At 36.6% G+C, this 21,092-nt stretch overlaps 1 protein-coding gene across 1 annotated transcript in view; it reads left to right on the forward strand.

Annotated features, from left to right (window-relative positions):
• The first annotated feature begins 207 nt into the window (after positions 1–207).
• Positions 208–21,092, forward strand: part of LOC113232578 (hemicentin-1-like) — a 51,915-nt gene continuing 31,030 nt past the window's right edge. Inside the window, exons 1-5 of the mRNA XM_026467345.1 lie at positions 208–448; positions 9,275–9,504; positions 11,282–11,407; positions 14,734–14,820; positions 17,905–18,033. Coding sequence (XP_026323130.1) covers positions 208–448; positions 9,275–9,504; positions 11,282–11,407; positions 14,734–14,820; positions 17,905–18,033 — 813 coding nt within the window. The remainder of the gene's footprint in view (positions 449–9,274; positions 9,505–11,281; positions 11,408–14,733; positions 14,821–17,904; positions 18,034–21,092) is intronic.

A 21,092-nucleotide genomic window follows, 5' to 3' on the forward strand; every position in this document is an offset into this window, starting at 1 on the left:
AGGTCGGTTTGTTTAGTACTCTGTACTGATTATAATTTATTATAATAGAAAAAAGGCATTTTGTCAATTTCTCTGGACACAACACAAAATGTCTCATACCGCTACTTCCCCACTAACACTTTTTATACATATAAACAAAATATATATATTCAGTCAATTTGCAACCGTAATCAGTATACAATAGACTCGTGTAGACAACAAACGAAAATGTCGTATAAAGAATATTTCTATACACAGATCATGTTAGTTTTAATAATAAATAGTGTATATAGTGAATTTATAGACCTGAATAGCAAAAGTAGTTTGACATTCGTAATAGATGATACAGGATCGATGAGCAACGAAATTCGCCAAGTAAAAGAGGGTGCGAAAAGCATTTTTGATACTGTCATGAATTCAAATTCATCTCAGATCGAAGATTTCATTCTAGTGACCTTCAATGACCCATGTAAGTCTTACTCATTCAAGTATAAGGTTTAGTAGCAGTAGAATTCCATGTGAGAAAGTTCGTCCAGGGAAGTACTGCTACTGTGCTACTGTACATCAGCAAACTCCAAGTGGTCACAGTTTCAAATCTATTTCGTTTCCAAGCGGAGATTATAACTCACCCCGTTCCTTGTTTTGTTGACTTTTTTTTTGTAAAAACCTTCACTTCAAAAAGGAGGAGGTTCTCAATTCGACTGTATGTTCTTTTTTTTTGTAAGTATGTTACGCGATAACTCCGGTGTTGGGGAACCGATTTTCATGATTCTTTTTTTGTTCGAAAGGGGGTACTTCCATAGTGTTCCCATTTCATTTTGAAGAAAATCATCCACATCTAAGGGTGGCTATTCACGCATGAAGATTCATTTTCATAAATAGCATTTATCCGCTCACGCGATGCGCTCCCCCTACCGCAAAATGGCGGCTATTCGGTTTAGCAAATTAGAAAAGCATTCAGTTTAAATACAAGTTTTTATAAATAGAAATTATTATTCTGCATTGCTAAATAAATCCCTCCGTACTACCAACAAAAACATCTCAAATAAAATGCAGTAATAGTGTATTACTGCATTTTATTTGAGATGTTTTTGCAAATCCTGCACTTAAAAAGCACTAATGAAATTTTTGGTGTACTTGGATAAATATGATAATATTCCGTTTGAGTGGTTCTAACGTTTACCATGAAATTACTCCTTAAAGTATAGTTTATAAACATTTATATTCAGGGTAAACTTAAAAAACGCTACTTACGGTATGTTTTCAATAAATAAACACCGAAATCTCCAGCCCAAACAATAACACACGATTGTCGTGACGTATTTTTGAAGTTGTTTATTTTTTTTAAATGACAGACCCAGGCATTAAAAACTTTATGGTTTGCTAGAGTAGTTACCGAAATAGCAATTAATATTACTTCTTTTACCTGTTATTACTTCGATATCCGATAAATCGGTATAAAATCATCACCGGCACCTCTAGGTGTGGGATGCGTCTACGGCTGCATGTATCGCGTGAGCGGCTAACTTTAATTTAGGAGCAATTGTTTTAATGGTTGATTTTGCTATTTCTCCAATTCAAGGCGTTTTTCTCTCAATATACTTTGAGTAGTGAGAACCGATTTTTATTATCTCTAGTGTCAAGTCCTGTATAGTGGCGAACTAGGGGATATTTCAATAAAACTTAGCAAATAGACGTAATTCCACGTACTTTTGAGGTCGGTTTTTTTAGTACTCTGTACTGAGATTATTAGTTTAGTCTGTTCCATGTAACATTAATATCGGTCGGTATGAGTTTTGGAGTATGGAAAGTATCCACTTTTTTATTTGCATAAGTACATTTGATTTATTCATTTATAAAGTCCGTGATAGTAAAGTTTCAATTTAGACTTGTCAATCTTTATCGAGACTTTAAAGGGAATACCTCGTATAAAATTTTTGTGTAATTTTTCGGAAAGAAGAATAAATGCGGTGCAAAATATCGTAAACACTGTTTTAGTTTTCAAGATTAGTGTTCCAATAAAATAATTCATTTTTAACTTATCAGCGAATGGTTGGGTAGTCAGATGCTTATTTACCTACAAGCATCGAGTATATAACCAGAAATAAAGACGAAATGTTATTTAATTTGTTTGAAAACTATTCTGCCAAATCATTACGGTGACAACTGCGCTCCGATTGGCCAGCGCAAATTCGAATTCGAAATCGCCAATTGTTTCACTTTAAATCGACCAGTTTAACTTGACCTTTGCTATAATGGACGAAAATTACAAAATTAAATATTCAATATTTAATTACCGATGAAATGTGATTCCGTTTGTTTTGTAATTGGATGTTTTGCTGTTTTTCCCACACCATCGAATGGAACAGCCCCCATTGTTAGAGATATTATTTTTATTGCCATAAATACAGTATATTTTTGGCATATACGGAGATGTATACAGGCCAGTTGTTGGCGCTGTACTCTTTCAGCTTTCTAGTTTGTGATTTCAGTGCAAACAACAGTTGATATTTAAAAGTGATATAAGGCCCATTTGCCTGATGAGTTGCCTGGGATGGATGGCCCTTACTTCGTCTCTATTTTTGGTTATATACTCAACGCCTACAAACTATTTTTTTCGAATCCCAGATTTCCGGAAACAGTTTTACTGCATTGCTAGACTAGTTTACTTTAGTTACTTCCATAGTATAATGTCCTACGGGATTCTTAAGGGTAAAGCGGCAAATATTCAAACCATATTTGTATTGCAAAAACGAGCGATTCGTTCTGTATACCGTCTAGGCTCTCGGGTTTCTCTCAGAGAAAAGTTTAAGGAGACTGGTATCATGACTGTGGCATCACAGTACATTTACTCAAATATTTTATATTCCCGTAAAAATATACATAATTTCAATAAAAAAGAAGATATCCATAATATTAACCTTAGAGCTAAATCCAAACTCATGGTACCACGATTTCGTTTAACGAAGGTAAACAACACTTTTATGGGGAACTGTATACGTTTTTACAATAAGATTCCGGAGCATATACTAAGTTTATTATTTCCTAAGTTTAAAAACTACATTAAAAATATTTTGATCGAGAAATCATATTACAAAATTGAAGACTACGTGTTAGATAAAGATGTATGGAAAGACGACATGGCTCCAGAATCCACACAAATTTGATTCAAAGTGTATTCCATAGCATTTAAGTTTATTTGAAAAGAGCAATCCCTAGAGTTTCTTGCTCGTTCTTCTCAGGGAGGTCAGCGTAGTGAACGAGCAGTAGCTTAAATGTGACGTTTTCAAGTGTAAATTTATTTTACCTATGGAATAAATAATCTTTGACTTTGACTTTGTATTGTAGGATAAATTCCATTCACTTAGAACGCTTGTGTTGGATTTTGGAGTATTTCTAGAGGTAAAAAATGTATTAGATAACTAACCTTTTATCAAAGTAAAAGTTTCAATTAAAATACTAAAATGTTCTATTTCAGCTACTTAGGTGAATAGTTTTATCTTACGATGCAGCAAAGTTGTGTCCGGAAATCCGGAATTCGATGAAAGTAATTGATTAATATAGATACAAGCTTACAATAGTAACGCATAGAATGATAGTTTCGTATCAAACGAACTGTCACAAGTGAGGCAAAAATCAAATTCATGTAGGCTAGTTTTAGTAGTAGGTTAATGTTCGGTTTTAGTTTCAACTTGTATTTTTATATAAATATATTAAAAAACAAGTTGAAACGCGTTACTTCCTTGTGGAATGTGATGTTAGTATCTATTTTATGTTTGTCTGACGTATTTTTACACTCATTTACCGCACATTTCGTCATTTTTAGCTAAAATTCTGGAGCTGTTCGCGGTGCAAGTTGACCTTGAGCACTGAAGGCCCGCCCGTGTAGGCCCTTTGGGAGCGCTTCAATTTGCCTCACTTAGCGTGTGCGGGCTAGGTTTCTATGCGTTATTATTCTAAGGATACAAGTAGTGATATGAAAGTGGTTAACACCATAAAATTTTGATTACATTTATAGACTTACTTATTTGGAACACCCTATTCCGATTATTCGTCATAAAGTAAGATTTTGTGCTTTATGTAATTAGAATAATGTCGGTTTTAGTATTTTACATCGACTGGCGGTTAATATCAATTAAATTAAATACAACTTTTGCAGAAAACAGTTTCATTAGTGTGTAAAAAAAACTGTTAGTATTGCTTTTTCAACTCTTGTAAATACATGATAATGTATTGGTAAAAAAAAATATTGGATTAAAAGGTCTGCGCCAGTGTGAGTTGAACTCACACTGGCGCAGAGTCGAAACGTCGCTTCGCGTCCTTTTTGTATTTGTATAACACAAATAAAGATGAATATGTCATAAGCGAAAAACATGACACGTCGCGATGCTTCGACTTTGCGCCAGTGTGAGTTGAGCCTAATAGCATAGTAGAATAAGAACAACTACGTACCCAATAACAGCGCAGCTACAGCAACAACTATGTACGGACGCACACATTCATTTATTTAGTAACAGTAGAGCTTCTTGTGAAAGAGTTCGTCTGGAGTAGTACTGACACCTTACCTATTTCCCCCGCCAAGCAGTAATGTCAGTATTACTGTGTTCCAGTTTTGAATCACAGGCACATGGGACTTGTCAACTTGTGGCTCAGGGTGACATCGACCGCTAAGACTGTACAAATAATTACTACAAGCCTATTCACAATTCCTTTTTAATTGCTTATGTAGAACTAGAAAAACGACACTTGATTAACTGCCTCTGTGGCCCAATGCCAAGAAGAGGTCCCAGGTGCGCTTCCCGGGTCGGGAGAAATATTTGTATGGTATATATTTATTTCTCTCGTGAGTTTGGGTGTAATTTCTGTGTCCTTGGCACTCGCGACACAGGGTTTTCCTAGTGTTGAGTGTGTGCGTTATTATTATTATTATGACAATCATTAAATTCTTGTTATACATTTCTGAAAAAAAAAAATGTTTACAAACCCAATTCCTTTGTTTACCTTATTTATAATGTTTCAAAAAAGAAAGATAGCTTTAAGCAACTATAATGTGTCAAATTCAAATACAATTCAAATTCAAAATAATCTTTATTTCATAGGTAAGCATTATTACACTTGAAATCGTCACAATGGTTAAACTCTACCGCTCATTCGTAAGGCAGATTCCCCTGAGAAGAATGATCAAGAAACTCTAGGGGTTGCTCTTTGTAAATAACATTACAATATTTTTTTATTTGAAACATAAGAGATCGAGACTTCCTCCATTAGCTAAACGGGTTACTACCACGGATTTTTGTCATCCAAGTACACAGAAGTTGTATAATAACCTTTAGTATAAAGTTTTTGTTTCACTATAGTTTTAAACCTCGTCAAAGGCAAATTTTGTATATCAACCGGAATCTTGTTATAGAAGCGTATACATTGCCCCTTAAATGATTTTTTGACTTTGTGAAGACGACTATCAAGAAAAGCTAGTTTATTTCTATTCCTCGTATTAATGTTATGTCAGTCACTATTTTTCACAAAGAAATTACTATTCCTTTTAACATAAATTACATTTTCATAAATGTACTGTGAGGCTAGTGTAAGAATGTTAATTTCCTTAAACTTATCTCTCAAAGATACTTTGGGGCCCAGATTGTAAATTGCCCTAACTGCACGTTTCTGCAGGACAAAGATTCTATTAATATCGGCGGCATTACCCCAAAGCAAAATGCCGTATGTCATTAGACTGTGAAAGTAGCTGAAGTAAACCAATCTAGCGGTTTCGACGTCTGAAAGTTTCCTTATTTTTTTAATCACGTACACTGCAGAGCCGAGCCGTTTTGATAACTTACTTATATGGGGACCCCATTGCCATTTAGCATCTAACGTTATACCTAGAAATACAACTGTATCCACAAGATTCAATTTTTCGTTTCTAACTACAATGTTTGTAACCGTCTCTCTAACATTGGGTAATGTAAATTTTACACAATTTGTTTTTTTCTCAATAAGAAGTAGGTTATTAACAGCAAACCAATAAACTACTTGTCATGAAAATGTGTCAGTCTGTTACAACAATGGTCTTATCTCTAAGTAAGGATTCCCCTTACTTTAACTACACACGCCTAATGTACTTTGTGCCACTGAAGTTTAAGTCTGTTTTTTAACGAGACTTGGTGCTGTTGGTACGGGCGGTAAATGATAACCTCACGCTAAACAAATTCTTTCAACTTTGACCTAAAAATTTTGTTATTATATGAATTGGTATTTCCAATAATTTATTCCTTTTAATTGGATGTTTTTAAATATCAGTCTTGGTTACTGGTAGGGATGCACATTCCTATTCGATTTTTATGAAGATCGATTGAAGGTATACAATCTAGCGATTTTGTCAATACACCGTTAATTTCAATGCAATTTGTAAGCAGTTAATAACATACGTCATGATTATAATATTTAATCCATTTTTTTATAACATCAAGTGACAGGGCGTACAAGTCATGCGCCTGATGGTAAGCTAACACGCCTGTCCATGACAATTACAGTGCCACTCAGAGCTTTAAATTGCAAAGATCTGAGGGGCACTGCCACTGCGCCCGTCACCCTGAGACGTAAGTTGACAAGTCCCATGTGCCTGTAATTTCATCAATACACTTACCATTCGAAACCGGAACACAGTAATGCTGCCATTTCTGCTTTCACAAGGAGCTCTACTGCTTATTAATATAAATAAATAATAATCCATTGACTTACAATTATATGGACGTCGGGTACGCGCTAAAAAGTGTTCGAACTTATAGGGCGTTAAAATCGTATTCACGCTTTAGTCTTCGTTTGTTCGACTTACAGCGAAGCAAGCAAAATTAGACCGTACTGCGATGGCATTACAATTTAAATTCAACGTTTTAGCTTTTTCATATTCCTTTACATGTCACTACGTTTAAATAGGTTGACTTGGGACTTTTTTTCGTGGTTTTTGTATTAGACCCGTCGTCCATTTATATGTAAGTCAATGTAATAATCTCAACAAATACACTATCAGCAATATGTACCTGTAATAATGTTAAGGCTTTAGTCAATAGAATAGGGTTACAATTAATTTAATCTATTCAGATTTTTGTCATTTGCTATGCCCTTACAGGGTCCAAAATGAACTTAATTTATGTTACCTTCCACCTTGCAAATATATAACATTATGGTATGCAATAACGTATTGAGTAAGGTATTGAGCATAGGTAGTCCTGCGTAACTATGTGCTTATGTTATTGAGCTATTTACACGTCTGTATCGCCTCTCGCTTGAGACTGGTGTAGTTCTCAGGTCGTGGTAGCTTGCAAATGTGCAAATAGTGCCTAAAAAAGGAAGCAGAGCTGACCCTGTGAACTATAGATGTATCTCAGTCACTTCCATATTCTGCAAGTCTGTAGAACGTGTACTTAACAACCGTCTCCTGTCGTACCTTGAAGACAACGATCTCCTCAGTGATCGCCAGTACGGATTCCGAAGAGGGCAATCTACTGGGGATCTTCTTGTGTATGCCTCTCACTTATGGAGCGAGGCTATAGAGGACCATGGCGAAGCCATCACAGTGACTTTAGACATTTCTAAGGCCTTTGACAGGGTCTGTCACGCAAGCCTTTTAAGCAAGCTTCCCTTTTATGGGCTTCCCACTGACCTTTGCAATTGGATTTCGGATTTCTTGAGTGAATGTTCGATTTGAGTGGTCTTAGATGGCTACTCTTCCGAACATAGGGTAATAGATGCTGGAGTTCCTCAGGGTTCTGTACTGTACGCAACCCTCTTTCTGCTGCATATAAACAATATGTTGATACCTTTGTCCAGGTACCTTTGGGTATGCTGATGACAGCACAGTTGTGGACAGGTACTTGACCAATGCAAGGGTCAGTGGAGAAGAAATCCAGTCTTGTCGAGAGTCCATGGTTAGTCGTTTGAATTTAACACTTGAGGCAGTCTCCGATTGGGGCGATACCAATCTTGTCAAATTTAATGCTAACAAAACGCAGGCGCACTATGTATTTAGTAGAACTAGAGCTGCTTGTGAAACCGCCAAGGAACCGCCAAGCAGTAATGTCAGCATTGATGTGTTCCGGTTTTGCAGGGTAACGGTGCTGGTGAAATTACAGGCACATGGAACTTGTCAACTTATGTCTCAGGGTGACGGGCGCAGTGGTATTGCCCTTAAGATCTTTGCAATTTAAAGCTCTGAGTGGCATTGTAACTGTTATGGACAGACTTGTAGTTTACCATCAGGCGTACGACTTGTTCGTCGGGACGAACAATTACGTCACTTGATATTATAAAAAAAATGTCATCAGATTCTGGTTTATATCCAATATTTATTGGTTGGATGGTAATGTTTTCACTGCCATAATATTTTTGTATGAAAATACATCTCCAGTTTCTTGTTACTGTTGATAAAAATAGCGATAAACACCCTAGTGTAGCTCCGGTTTGGCGTACAATTGCTGGTTCGAAGGACGCATTCTTTGTGTTTGATAATCTAAAATAAAAAAATCTTAATGTATATAAAAATAATACCTTTTTCTATAAATCTTTCTATCCTTTTTTATCAATAAAAAATTAGTTCATACAAGACACAATTACGTGTACCTATCGCTTGAGTTTTAGCTTTTGATCATTTTGTGTTCCGTTGTATTGTTATCACTATTATTTTTAACTATTTAAACAAATCACTTTGTAAATTTATTTATTAATTTTATCGTTTTTGATTTGGAGATTGTAATTTTACACTAACCTAATACTAAGACAAATTTTATCTAGGTGTGTACACTGTTTTTGGAATGTGGTCTAGGTTATAAATGTATCAAATTGTATCTGTTACCATGTGATAATTATATTCTGTTTGTGTACCTTTCAAATTAAATAAAAAAATAATACTAACAAAATACTGGAATATTTTCACAGAAATATATGTTAGTAAAAACATCATGAACCTTTCGGCGTTACGTTCAATAAAATAAATATTATAATTAATAAAGCGACATCTCTTGTCAGCGGCTGGTAGCTGTAAAGCTGGATTAATGAAGAAAAAACTTTCATAGATTACTTACAGATGGCTATGGCAAAAAGCTCAAAAATATGTGCAACAAGCACATAAATTCGTGAGGTCTGCTGACTCGTTCTGTAGCACAGTTGGGAGAGCGGTAGCTCCGATATTGCGTACAGTCGCTAGTTCAAGTCCAGCCGGATCAAAGGAACTTTTCTGTGTGTTTATGTGATATTTGTATCAATAATGACAAGAAACTACTATAATTTATTTTCTTTTCAGCTATCAAGCATAGGATTACAACCAAAAACTTAGCTGGATTCAAGAATGCTTTAGACTTCATAAATGTATACGGTGGAGGCGATTGCCCTGAGATGTGTATGACTGGAATTAAAAAAGCTTTAATTGAAAGTCGGCCGAGATCTTTGCTATACATATTTACTGATGCCAGTGCCAAAGATTACGAAAAGTATGAAGAAATTAAAGATTTGGCCCAGAGAAAGCTTAGTCAGGTGAGATTTTCAATGCAATTGAATAGCACAATGAACTTTATATCAGTTATATATAACGTACAAATCGACACCGGCAATTAACAGATCTTGCGTTAGCGGCATTAAAGCCTAATTATCAGAAATTAAGAAAATAATACAAAAATAACAACCAAAAACCAAAATTAACATAAAACGCTATCAATGTGACACGTTGTGTACATTTGAAAGAAAGAAATACATAAATAAAGCCGTTAGTTTAATAGTTAGTTAGTCACTTTGGTCGACCCGTGTGCTAAAACTAGTGGTAAATTGTCTGAACAAGGGTGATACCACACGTGCGCTGCCGGTGCGTTGCGTCCTCGCAACGCTTTGATTTCAACGCACCGAGTGCCACATGAGCAATGCGGTGTTGTACCTAAGTGCTAACCTTAACCTAACCTAACGCCGCTTAAGGTTGTTTTCCACCGGCGAGGCGAGAAGAGACGAGGAGAACTAGTATTGAAATCTAGCTGGCCTATTTCCACCTACCAATCGGTATTACTTAAAAGATCGCACGAGCCATTGCGTGCTCGCTCGCGCTGTGATTGTGGATAGTGAAGATTCAGTGCTGTTCAGTTCATCTAGCGATAAATACGCGGCTGATGTAACATGTTCCGTAAATTATTATTATTAAATATGTTAACGGAAGAAACCAACTTTTTTTAAATCTTAAGTCGTGTCTCGCGATTGATGGCAATAGCCATCGCGAGCTCGCGAGACCTTCTGCAAGAACCCGCGTTTCCTTTAAAGAGTATAATACTCGAAATAAGATATTTATTTAATCTCGTTACAAAAAAGAAAATAAACTAGGTTAAAGCTTAAACTATAATATACAGAGAACCAAAAAGGTCACCATACTTAGCATGTGACGGGTTGCTAATAAAACGGACGGGCGCTGATATTCTATGGCCACCATGAAATAGAATAAACGCCACTACAATTAACATACATTTTGAAACATCACAATAAGCAATAACAACATTTTACCACACACAAAAATATACACTACAATATTTTATAACATTTGCGGCACTTAAGAATCTACACAAAACAAAAAAGAACAAAAAATTAAAACATTTTACCCCACCGTCATACCTCTTTTGAGTTTCCATTAAATACAATTTAAAATTACGCATTTGCAATCGCGCTAATAAAGGGTTTTTCAACAAGAACTTTGTTTTGTAAATCAAAATAAAACAATAATTTTATTTTATTTATTCAAATTTTTAGTGTATTAAAAAAAGTACAGTTTGGCAATTATTAATGAAAAATGATATCTGATAAATGTCCACCATGACCACAGTTACAGATGTCGATTCTTTCGTCAAAGTTTTTAATCACTTTTTGACAAAATGGTGGGTCTATTTCGTTAATCACTTCACGAATTTTGAGTTCTAAGGCTGCAATCGATTCGATTGGCTCCGTACAGACTCTGTCTTTAACATAACCCCATAAAAATAATCCAGCGGTGTTGAATCACATGATCGAGCTGGCCACTTAACGGCTGAATTTCGTGAAATTATGCGATCGGGAAATTTTTGGTTTGCAATAAATTCATTGTTTCGGTAGCTGTGTGATTGTGTGAGCAGTAGGGATCGCCCCCTTCGAACTCTTCAGCGCACACTGGGGGCGTAGGAACCACTTTAAGAAAAAATGATATACATCATCATACTCGTACTGGACATGGGTTTTCTCTAAAAAGGTCGTTTAGGCTAATTTAGTTCACCACTATGGTAATGTTAATTCATATCTTTTTCAGATTATCTTCGTTCTAACGGGAATGTGTGGCAGCGAAAAAGATCCTCATTACAAGGTGTTCGAATATCTCGCCACGGCTACGTCTGGACAGGTCTTTCACTTAGATAAATCTGGGGAGGTTCATAAGGTAATTTCTTAAAAAGAGCAACAACTTTAACCAAACAATGTAATATACCAGAAATCACTATTTCTGGAATATTACATTAATATATATATATTACATTAATGTACAGTAAAATATGTTAATAAAGTCACGTAGCTGTAAAGGTACCTGGCAGAATGAAAATGAACCATGGTCTTTTTCAGACGAGTTGTAACGTGTTGATGCAACGTGACATCCTTACTAGGCATCGAGTATACAACCAGAAATAGAGACGAAATGTCATTTAATTTGTTTGAAAACTATTCTGCCAAATCATTACTGTGACAACTGCGCTCCGATTGGACAGCCCGAATTCGAAACAATTGACGGGTGTCGTCAATTGTTTCACTTCAAATCGATCAGTTTGACTTGAGCTTTGCTACAATGGATAAAAATTTCAAAATTACATATTTAATATTTAATTACCGTTTGTTTCGTAATTAGAAGTTTTGCTGTTTTTCCCACACCACTGAATGAAACAGCCCCATTGTTAGAGATATTATCTTTATTGCAATAAATACAGAATATTTTTGGAATATACGGAGACGTACACACAGGTCAGTTGTTGGCGCCGCTGTACTATTTCCGCTTTCGAATTTGTGATTTCGGCGCAAACGAGAATTGATATTTAAAAGTGATATAATTTGTCTGATGAGTTACCAGGGATGAACGGCCCTTATTTCGTCTCTATTTCTGGTTATATACTTGAATTTTTTCTGAGTGTTTTTTCTGAGTGTTCGATCTTTGTATTAATAATTATAACAAACTAGTGGAGTAATTTCACAAAAAATAATTGAATATCAATTCAATAAAAATTTAATTAATACAGTGAATAGCGACATCTCTCGCCAGGACTGGTAGCAGTAAAGGTAGTAACTGGGTGATAAATCTGTCATAGATTTCTCATAGATGGCGCTACGACTAAAAAGTCGTTCAAAGACCAAGTACAAAGACACGACGCAAGCACATAGAAAAATTCGTGAGGTCCGTTGGTTCGTTCCGTGGCTTAGTTGGTATAGCGTCTGGCACGGTATGCAATAAGACGTCGGTTCGAATCCGACCGGATCGAAGGAATTTTTTCTGAGTGTTCGATCTTTGTATTAATAATTATATATACTCGATGTTTGTAAAATACTAATATTGACATTGTGTTACTAATATCATAAATAACAAATTTTGTTACATGACTCTTAATAATTGAACAGATTTTACTTTCGCACAAAAATAAAAATATTTCAATAGATCGCTCATAGGCGGTGACAACACTGTGCGGTAATAAAAGAACACCAGTCCGATGCAAAACGCAGGAGCGGGGCTGGGGGTCGTCGGGGACGATGCTTGTGAGTTTGAACTTGCTACCAAATACAGATCTAAGTCAAACTCAAAGTTAAATTTTTATTTTTCTAAGTAAGCAAATTACACTCAAATCGTCGTACTAATAAAACTCTACTGCTCATTCTTAAGGCAGATTCCTCTGAGAAGAATGAGCAAGAAACTCTAGGGGTTGCTTTTTGTACTTTTTGTTATAATATCAGGATGAACAAGTCGTACGCCTGATGTTAAGGGACATGCCCGTCCATAACAGTTGCAGTAGCACTCTGAGCTTTAAATCGCAACGATCTGATGAGCACTGCCACTGCGCCCGTCACCCTGATACAAGTTGACAAGTCCCATGTGCCTGTAATTTCACCAGCCCTTCAAAACCGGAACATAGTAATGCTGATATTACTGCTTGGCGGCAGAAACAGGTAAGGTGGCAGTACTTCCCTGGACGAACTACTGCTACTAAAAAAGTGTGGGGCTATGTTGAGTGTGTGCGTTACTTACTTACTCACTATCATTATAATATCGTCCACGTTTTGTAGAAAAACTTAAGTTTTTTGGGAAAAGTTATGGAACAAACGTTGTTGTTTATGATGTTAGTAATATAGTCCTGCGAGACTTAATTTGATGAATAATTCTGTACAAGAATAGGGTGGTTTGCGTTAGTATTGGACATTAATGCATACCGCTCTGTTTTATGACTAAAACCAATGATATTATACTTCTGAAACCATCTCAGTCAGTCGTAACTATGGGATCTATAATAATCTCAGTACAGAGTACTAAAAAAACCGACCTCAAAAGTACATGGAATTACGTCTATTTGCTAAGTTTTATTGAAATATCCCCTAGTTCGCCACTATACAGGACTTGACACTGGAGATAATAAAAATAGGTTCTCACTACGACAATACTCAAAGTATATTGCAAGAAAAACGCCTTGAATTGGAGAAATAGCAAAATAAACCATTAAAGTAATTGCTCCTAAATTAAAGTTAGGCGCTATTTATAAAAATGAATCTTTATGCGTGAACAGCCACCCTCCGAGGTGGATGATTTTCTTCAAAATGAAATGGGACCACTGTGGAAGTACCCTCTTTCCAACAAAAAAAGAATCATGAAAATCGGTTCACAAATACCGGAGTTATCGCGTAACATACATACAAAAAAAAAAGAAAAAAAAAGAACATAAAAATATAAATATACGCGATATTTATTTTATTGAATTTTGTGGTGTTTTTACTAACAGGATATTCATATAATTCACCGACTTCAAAAAAAAGGAGGAGGTTCTCAATTGGACTGGTTTTTTTTGTATATTTGTCAACCGATTATGTCTTTTTTTGTAGGAAAAGTGTACCACAGTATTGGTCCCATTTAAACTTGAAGAAAATATTCCAACTCTACGGGTGGTAAACTAGGGTATGAATGTGGTTTCGCGCACTTTCCGGTAACCGATTTCAATAAAACTTGGCAAATATATGTATATCCACGAACTTTTGAGGTCGGTTTATTTAATATTCTGTACTGAGATTATTGCTAACATGATACTCATACATTTTTTGTGAAAATACTCCACGAGTTTGCTATATATACTCTACTACTTTGTTATAATTATTCATACAATAATTACAACTTTTTTATTAAAAAATTCGTACTCAAAAGTTTGCTTACCGGCTTTTTTATTGGAATTACGTCTACTTGCCAAGTTTTATTGCCATTGGTCAATGGAAAGTGCTTGAAACCGGATTCATCCCCTACCTTTCCACCCTTAGAGGTGGAATATTTTCTTCAAATTCAAATGGGACCAATACTGAGGTATCAATTCTTTTCAACAAAAAAAGACGTGATTTTGAATTCGGTTAAAAGTCGAACAAGACAAAGAAATATTCCTTCAATCCGGTTGGATTCGGAACAGCGACTTTGCCGTACAGCTCTCCCCACTGAGCTGCAAATTGAGTCAGCAGATAAACTTAAATCTTTTGCAGATTTTAAAATACGTCGAGGAATTGGTGAAAAGCAGAAAAACCGTTATAGCCAATAAAGATTTTCCACCTGGCCCTAATACGTTTACGGTAAGTTTAAGTTAACAGGTAGTAGTTATCCAAAAAAGGAGAAACTGCGAGTACGTGTAGAGTCTGTGTGAGCGTGTATTGTGTGATCACTGTGTTACCATGTATGTGTGGTTGTGATATTAGTGTCAGTAGTGGAATGTCACAATCGCACCGCACGACTGCCAGTGCTGTTGGACACATGGCTAGATAATAAAAATTTCTTAAAAGACAATTTGAAGGATGCAACAGATTTGTAATTTCTTAATGGTGCTGGAATGTTGTTCCAACATTTCGTGGCAGCGAAACGGAAGCTACCACGAAAGGCAGCCGTGCGGTGCGGTGGACACACAAGTCGAATTGCAAAGCGAATACTTCGTTGGGAAAACGTAAGCTTTTCGAATAGGTATGAAGGCTCTCGATTTATTATTACTCCGAAAAGTAAAGTAGCAAAGTGCAGCTTACATCGCGCATCCATATTCAGGAGGTTATGTCTGTTTAACAATGGGGTAATGTAAAAATAATGTGTTTACGAGGTTTTTTTTCACCGAAATTAATTTTGCACATAAACACAGGACACAGATACAGGACAGGTCGTTTTGGCGTTCTTTGGGGTAGGTCTTACCCCAAACAATGCCAAAACGAGTGTGTTCAGTAGTGGATGTCTGAAATGATGGTGATGAAACTTCATACTTTTGATGACTCTCCATACAAAATTTTCACCACTTCTAACATTTATTTCTGTGCCAAAAAGTGGCCGATGTCCTTCTCCTAGGTCACATTCATCTCTATCAAAATTCATCAAAAATGATTCAGCGGTTTAGGCGTGTAGAACGTAATAGAGTTACTTTCATATTTATAATATTTTTTTAGATTATTGGAGAGAGAACGTTCTCGCATCTCGCTTTTCAAACTAGAACCGGTACTGCGATTTCTCAAATGTCCTATCTTTAGCAGTTTAATTACCTAGCAAGTTACTTAAAGACTCCTAACATTATCAACGTTAATGTTAGTGTCCGTGTCTGCAGGTGGAATTGACCGAAATATTTATGGACCTCGACCTTCTTCGTCAACCGTTCATAATCACAGCGATCATAATAACAAAAACGTCATTCGCGATATTTTTGGGTTGTTTTTCCTATATCAAATATTAATCTGAAATATTTTATGCTGACAATACCAAAGCTTTTAGACTGTCATTTGCTGACAGGTCCATTTCTGTCGGGCCACCAAAATATCTGTAAATACGTCCTACAAGGATGTATTTACAGATACTCATCAACACTCTCTTAACCCTTTATGATAATGACCGATCGCTACTAACACTGCATTATTACAAAAGCCGGGAATTGAGTTATTGCCGGACGAGTAACAGTTCGTGGGTTCTCTGAGTTTCTACAATTTACGTTCGAAATTTAATTTGAAATTTACCATGAGCTTTTCGATGACGGAAAATATTGCGAGGAAACCTGCATACGTCTATAATGCAACTTAATTATGTATGTGAAGTTTCCAGTTCGCATTAGGCCTGCGGAGAAACTACAGTCCAAGCCTTGTCATTGTGAGAGGAAGCCTGTGTCCATACCAGAAATAGAGACGAAATGTCATTTAATTTATTTGAAAACTATTCTGCCAAACCATTACGTTGACAACTGCGTTTCGACTGGCCAGATCGAATTCGAAACAATTGAGTTGTCAATTGTTTCACATCAAATCGACCACTTTAACTTGAGTTTTGCTGTAATGGACGGAAATCGAAAAATTTCATATTTCATTACCGATAAAACGTGATTCCTCTTGTTTTGTAATTAGATGTTTTGCTGTTTTTCCCACACCACCGAATGGAACAGCCCCCCATTATTGCAGATATTATCTTTATTACAATAAATACAGAATATTTTTGGAATATGCGGAGACGTACACACAGGTCAGTTGTTGGCGCTGTATTATTTCAGCTTTCTTATTTGTGATATTTAAAAGTCATTACAAAGCCTCTTTGCCTAATGAGTTGCCAGGGATGGCGATCCTTATGTCGTCTCTATTTCTTGTTATATACTCGATGCCTATGTCCAACAGTGGGACCATATAACATAGGCTACATATTATTAATATAATGTGTTTGACAACAACACCATTTGCCTGGTGTCAAACTAGGAAATTCCCTGTACTATGAGTACCAGAGCAATGGGAGTTACTCTGGGATACTTCCCGGAACATCCAGACCAGAATTTATTTAGAAAAGTTAATTTCCCAAATTGGTCCTGCCAAGAATCGAATCGTTGGGCCTCCGAGGTCTTCAAATTGTCATTTCTGTTGAAGCAAATTGTTTTGTTTTTGAGTATTACATTATAATAAATCACATATATTTAATTCTTCAGGATATAGCTAAAGAAATCTCTGGTTACTCACAGCTAATTGCCAGTAGCAGGAAAAATTGCCTCTACTCTAGGCGTGATACTTTTTGGACGTAAAGGCAACATTTCGGAGCCACTTTGAGAAGTACCCATTTCGACTGAGTTTATAATACTACAAGGTCGAAAATAAATTTATGTTGCGTTTGTTATGTATCCAGATATGCGAAGAAATGTAATAGCAGGTCAACGCACATGTATTTGCAGCAGAAATATGCGCCCCGTGCATTACAACTTGACTGCTGACAAATATTATTTTATGTACTAATTATAAGTTACTTTTTGGCCCAACGTTCCTAACATCGGACGTAGATTAAATTCCTTTAGTTTAGAAATCTATAGTGGTTAATATAAGTTTAATAACTTTTCTCATTTTTACTTCACCTCCACTGCGGCCACCCTATATAATTCGCTCGGTTGGTTCTGAGGCACGTTGAGTCCTGTGGTATTTTGTGTCCATCGGGCAACCACCAAATTACGCCTTTGCTTACCAGACCTTACCGAGGTACACAAAAGAAGCCTCTCCGCACGGCGTAGCATTCCTTTTCTGTACGTTTGGCGCACCTAGTACGCCGATTTGCAAATCTTTTACAATGATTGTGGTATATGCCATCGGTACGATAACAACAACAACTGGACTTTATGGCTGTTTATTAATACTGACCTAAGATTATGAGACTCTGTTTTATCTTTGCAGTACGAAGTTGATAGCAAAATGAAAGAACTAGTCATATCGGTAGCTGGAAGAGATCCAAGTGTGACTGTAACTGGACCTGATGGTAAAACTGCCGCCACAGAGGACATCACTCGGACGTCTACTATTGCTGTAAGTGCTGAGTAAAAGATTCAAAATGTTTCAAGTTCTTAAGTTTTTGTTATTGGTATATATTGGAAATGATACTATATTAGACGTGGTCGAACGCGTCGGGGGCAGCTTGTGCAGCTCCTTTGCCACGATTCTAAGCACGTCATCTGGGTCAGTCTCCTTCAGGAGTGCACAATTTATGTAACTTATTACACAAAAACACAACCGCTGTTGTACGCCTCAGTACGAGTCAAAGAAGTGTCCTCTTAGTACTCTTCTTGTCATAATACCACTTGTATTATCGTATTGAAAAGATCCGGATCAAAATTACAAAGGATGTTAAAATTATTGCATCCACGCCATATGAACTCGTTTTGCCTGTAATTTGTACGAGTCTGTGTTTGAACGTAGCCGCAGTAATATAGTAGCAGAAGAGTTTCTTGTAAAATAGTTCGTCCTGGGGGCCTACCACATCCTCTTAAAACAATATTACTTTAACCTTACATTGATTTTTCGTACCATGACGCGCTTAAAGTAAGCTTATTATAATGTTACAACTATGGTGTTTTATTGGCAGCTTTGTGACTATTCATTCACTCAGTTCGTACTATGACGCGACTTAACATTAAAGTAATATTGTTCTTATGTCAAATTTAGCAATCTTAAAATAGTTACATGGATGCAATGGAAACAATATTATTTTCAGTTTTATTGTCTTAATATTGATTTGTAATGATTAAAAGTCATGTTGAACTTATATATTTACATATATCTTTTCAATATTTTGTTTATTTTTTATTTAACAGCACATAGGAAATAATATCTCGTTAAATAAAAATACGCGATGTTTATTTCGTATAATTATGATAGCACCATCTATATGCTCCTTGGCGAAACTAACAGTTGACACTAGACTATAATTCCGAATTCACAACGTGACCATCAAGACTTGGCTTGTTTTATTTATTTTTCTTCATGAAAAACTTCTTGAAGCTCTTCACGTAAAATTAATATTGCACAATGGCAACTTCACCGCCGAATCCACCACCACGATCACAAGCGATCGACGACCTGATGGCAGTCACAGTATCTTCGGGAATACCTATTTTTGGACAGATCAACCTAGACTGTGGTTCATTAGAACGGAAGCAGTTTTAGCACCACAAAAGTTGAGCGACGACGCAAAATTCGATCTAGTTGTTTCGAAATTAAATAAAGACGCAATCGACAAGCTCTAAGAATTTCTAGAACCACCACCTGGTACAAACAAATTTACAGCATTAAGAGACAAATTATTAGCAAAGTACCAAGATAGTAACACGCGACAACGAGATGGAATTAGGAGATCAAAAACCCTCACAGCTACTTCACTGCATGAAGGACCTCGCGCGAAACAAATTCCCATTAGATACCTTGAGTGTTCTATGGCAAGGCCACCTGCCTGCGACCGTCCGAGCTGTACTTGCTGTTGCAGACACAAAAAATATAGACCAGCTAGCACACGTAGCAGATAAAGTAGGAGAAGCAATGCGTTTAAATCAGGTTGCAGAAGTGCATCAACCGCAACCAAGTACGAGTGCTACAACCAGCGATGTTGCTTGCATGGTTGCCGAAATAGCAAAGTTGTCAGCGGAAGTACAACACCTCAAACGTAGCAGATCCAGAAACCGTAATTTCGGTAGGCGAAACTGTTCAACGTCTCGTAGAAGATACGGGACACGGCGCCCGGCGACGCAACGACGACACCATACTGCAGAAACCTCTCCAGATTGGTTATGCTATTGTCATTACAAATTGCGTAATAGAGCATAGAAGTGCGAGCAGCCCTGCGCTTGGAAAGACAAGGCGGAAAACTAGATCGCACGGACCGAGTTGTGGCGGCAGCCGGCTCCGTGTTATCTAATCACCGTCTTTGCATCGCAGATCGTACCAGTGGACTTCGTTTTTTAATAGATACGGGTGCCAACGTATCAGTGCTACCGGTAGTTTGCGGCAAACGGAAGTGAAATTAAGACATACGGAATCAAAACATTAGTGCTTGACTTAAATTTACGTAGACAATTTCGTTGGAACTTTATCGTAGCCGATGTAACACAACTAATTTTGGGTGCAGACTTCTTAGCGTACTACAAATTGTTAGTAGACCTGAGAAGACGTCGAGTAGACCAGGTAACTGGCCTAATATGAATAAAGATATTGGTTTGTGGGCAAAAATCTGTGCACAGTGTCAACGTTCTAAAGTAAACAGGCACACAGTTTCACCTTTAGGTCAGTTTCATGCAGTAAATCGTTTCGAGCATATCCATGTGGATATAGTCGGTCCACTACCGACATCTCCACAAGGATATAAGTACTTGGTAACAATGTTAGATAGAAATACCCGATGGCCAGAAGCTATTCTCATTGCTGAAGTAACAGCAGACACAGTTGCAAAAGTAATTTATGAGCACTGGATCACACATTATGGATGTCCAGTTTGGTTAATTAGCAATCAAGGTAGACAATTTGAAAGCAATTTATTCAGTAGTCTGATGAAAATCATGGGAATAAACAAAATTCGTACAACACCCTATCATCCAGAAAGTAATGGTTTAGTCGAACGCTGGCACCGCTCATTGAAAGCGGCCCTTTCGGCTCGTTGCGTAAACAATACGACATGGTTATAAGAATTACCTACAGTCTTATTAGGTTTAAGAAATGCTTGTCGTAGTGATAGTGGTATTTCTGCTAGCGAATTAACCTTTGGGCGAACCTTACGTATGCCGGCAATTTTTTCGAAGTTTCAAAAGAAATTACTCCTATCGACCTCTTTAGTACTGTAGAGAAAATTAGTAAAGCGTTACAAAATCTTAATTCAGTCAACAAGGCACATAACAGTAATACAAAATTTTTCGTACATCCTGATTTAAAAGATTGCGATTTTGTTTTTGTAAGAGATGACACAGTTCGTAAACCTTTAAAACCACCATACGATGGTCCGTATCGTGTACTTGAAAGAGGTACAAAAGTTTATCTAGTGCAATTGCCCTATAGGCAGGCTCATACACACATCAAAAAAAGTTTGCGATCAATAGCATAAG

Source organism: Hyposmocoma kahamanoa, unplaced genomic scaffold (genome assembly GCF_003589595.1).
Source record: "Hyposmocoma kahamanoa isolate Upper Pololo Valley unplaced genomic scaffold, ASM358959v1 76, whole genome shotgun sequence".
NCBI lineage: Eukaryota > Metazoa > Arthropoda > Insecta > Lepidoptera > Cosmopterigidae > Hyposmocoma > Hyposmocoma kahamanoa.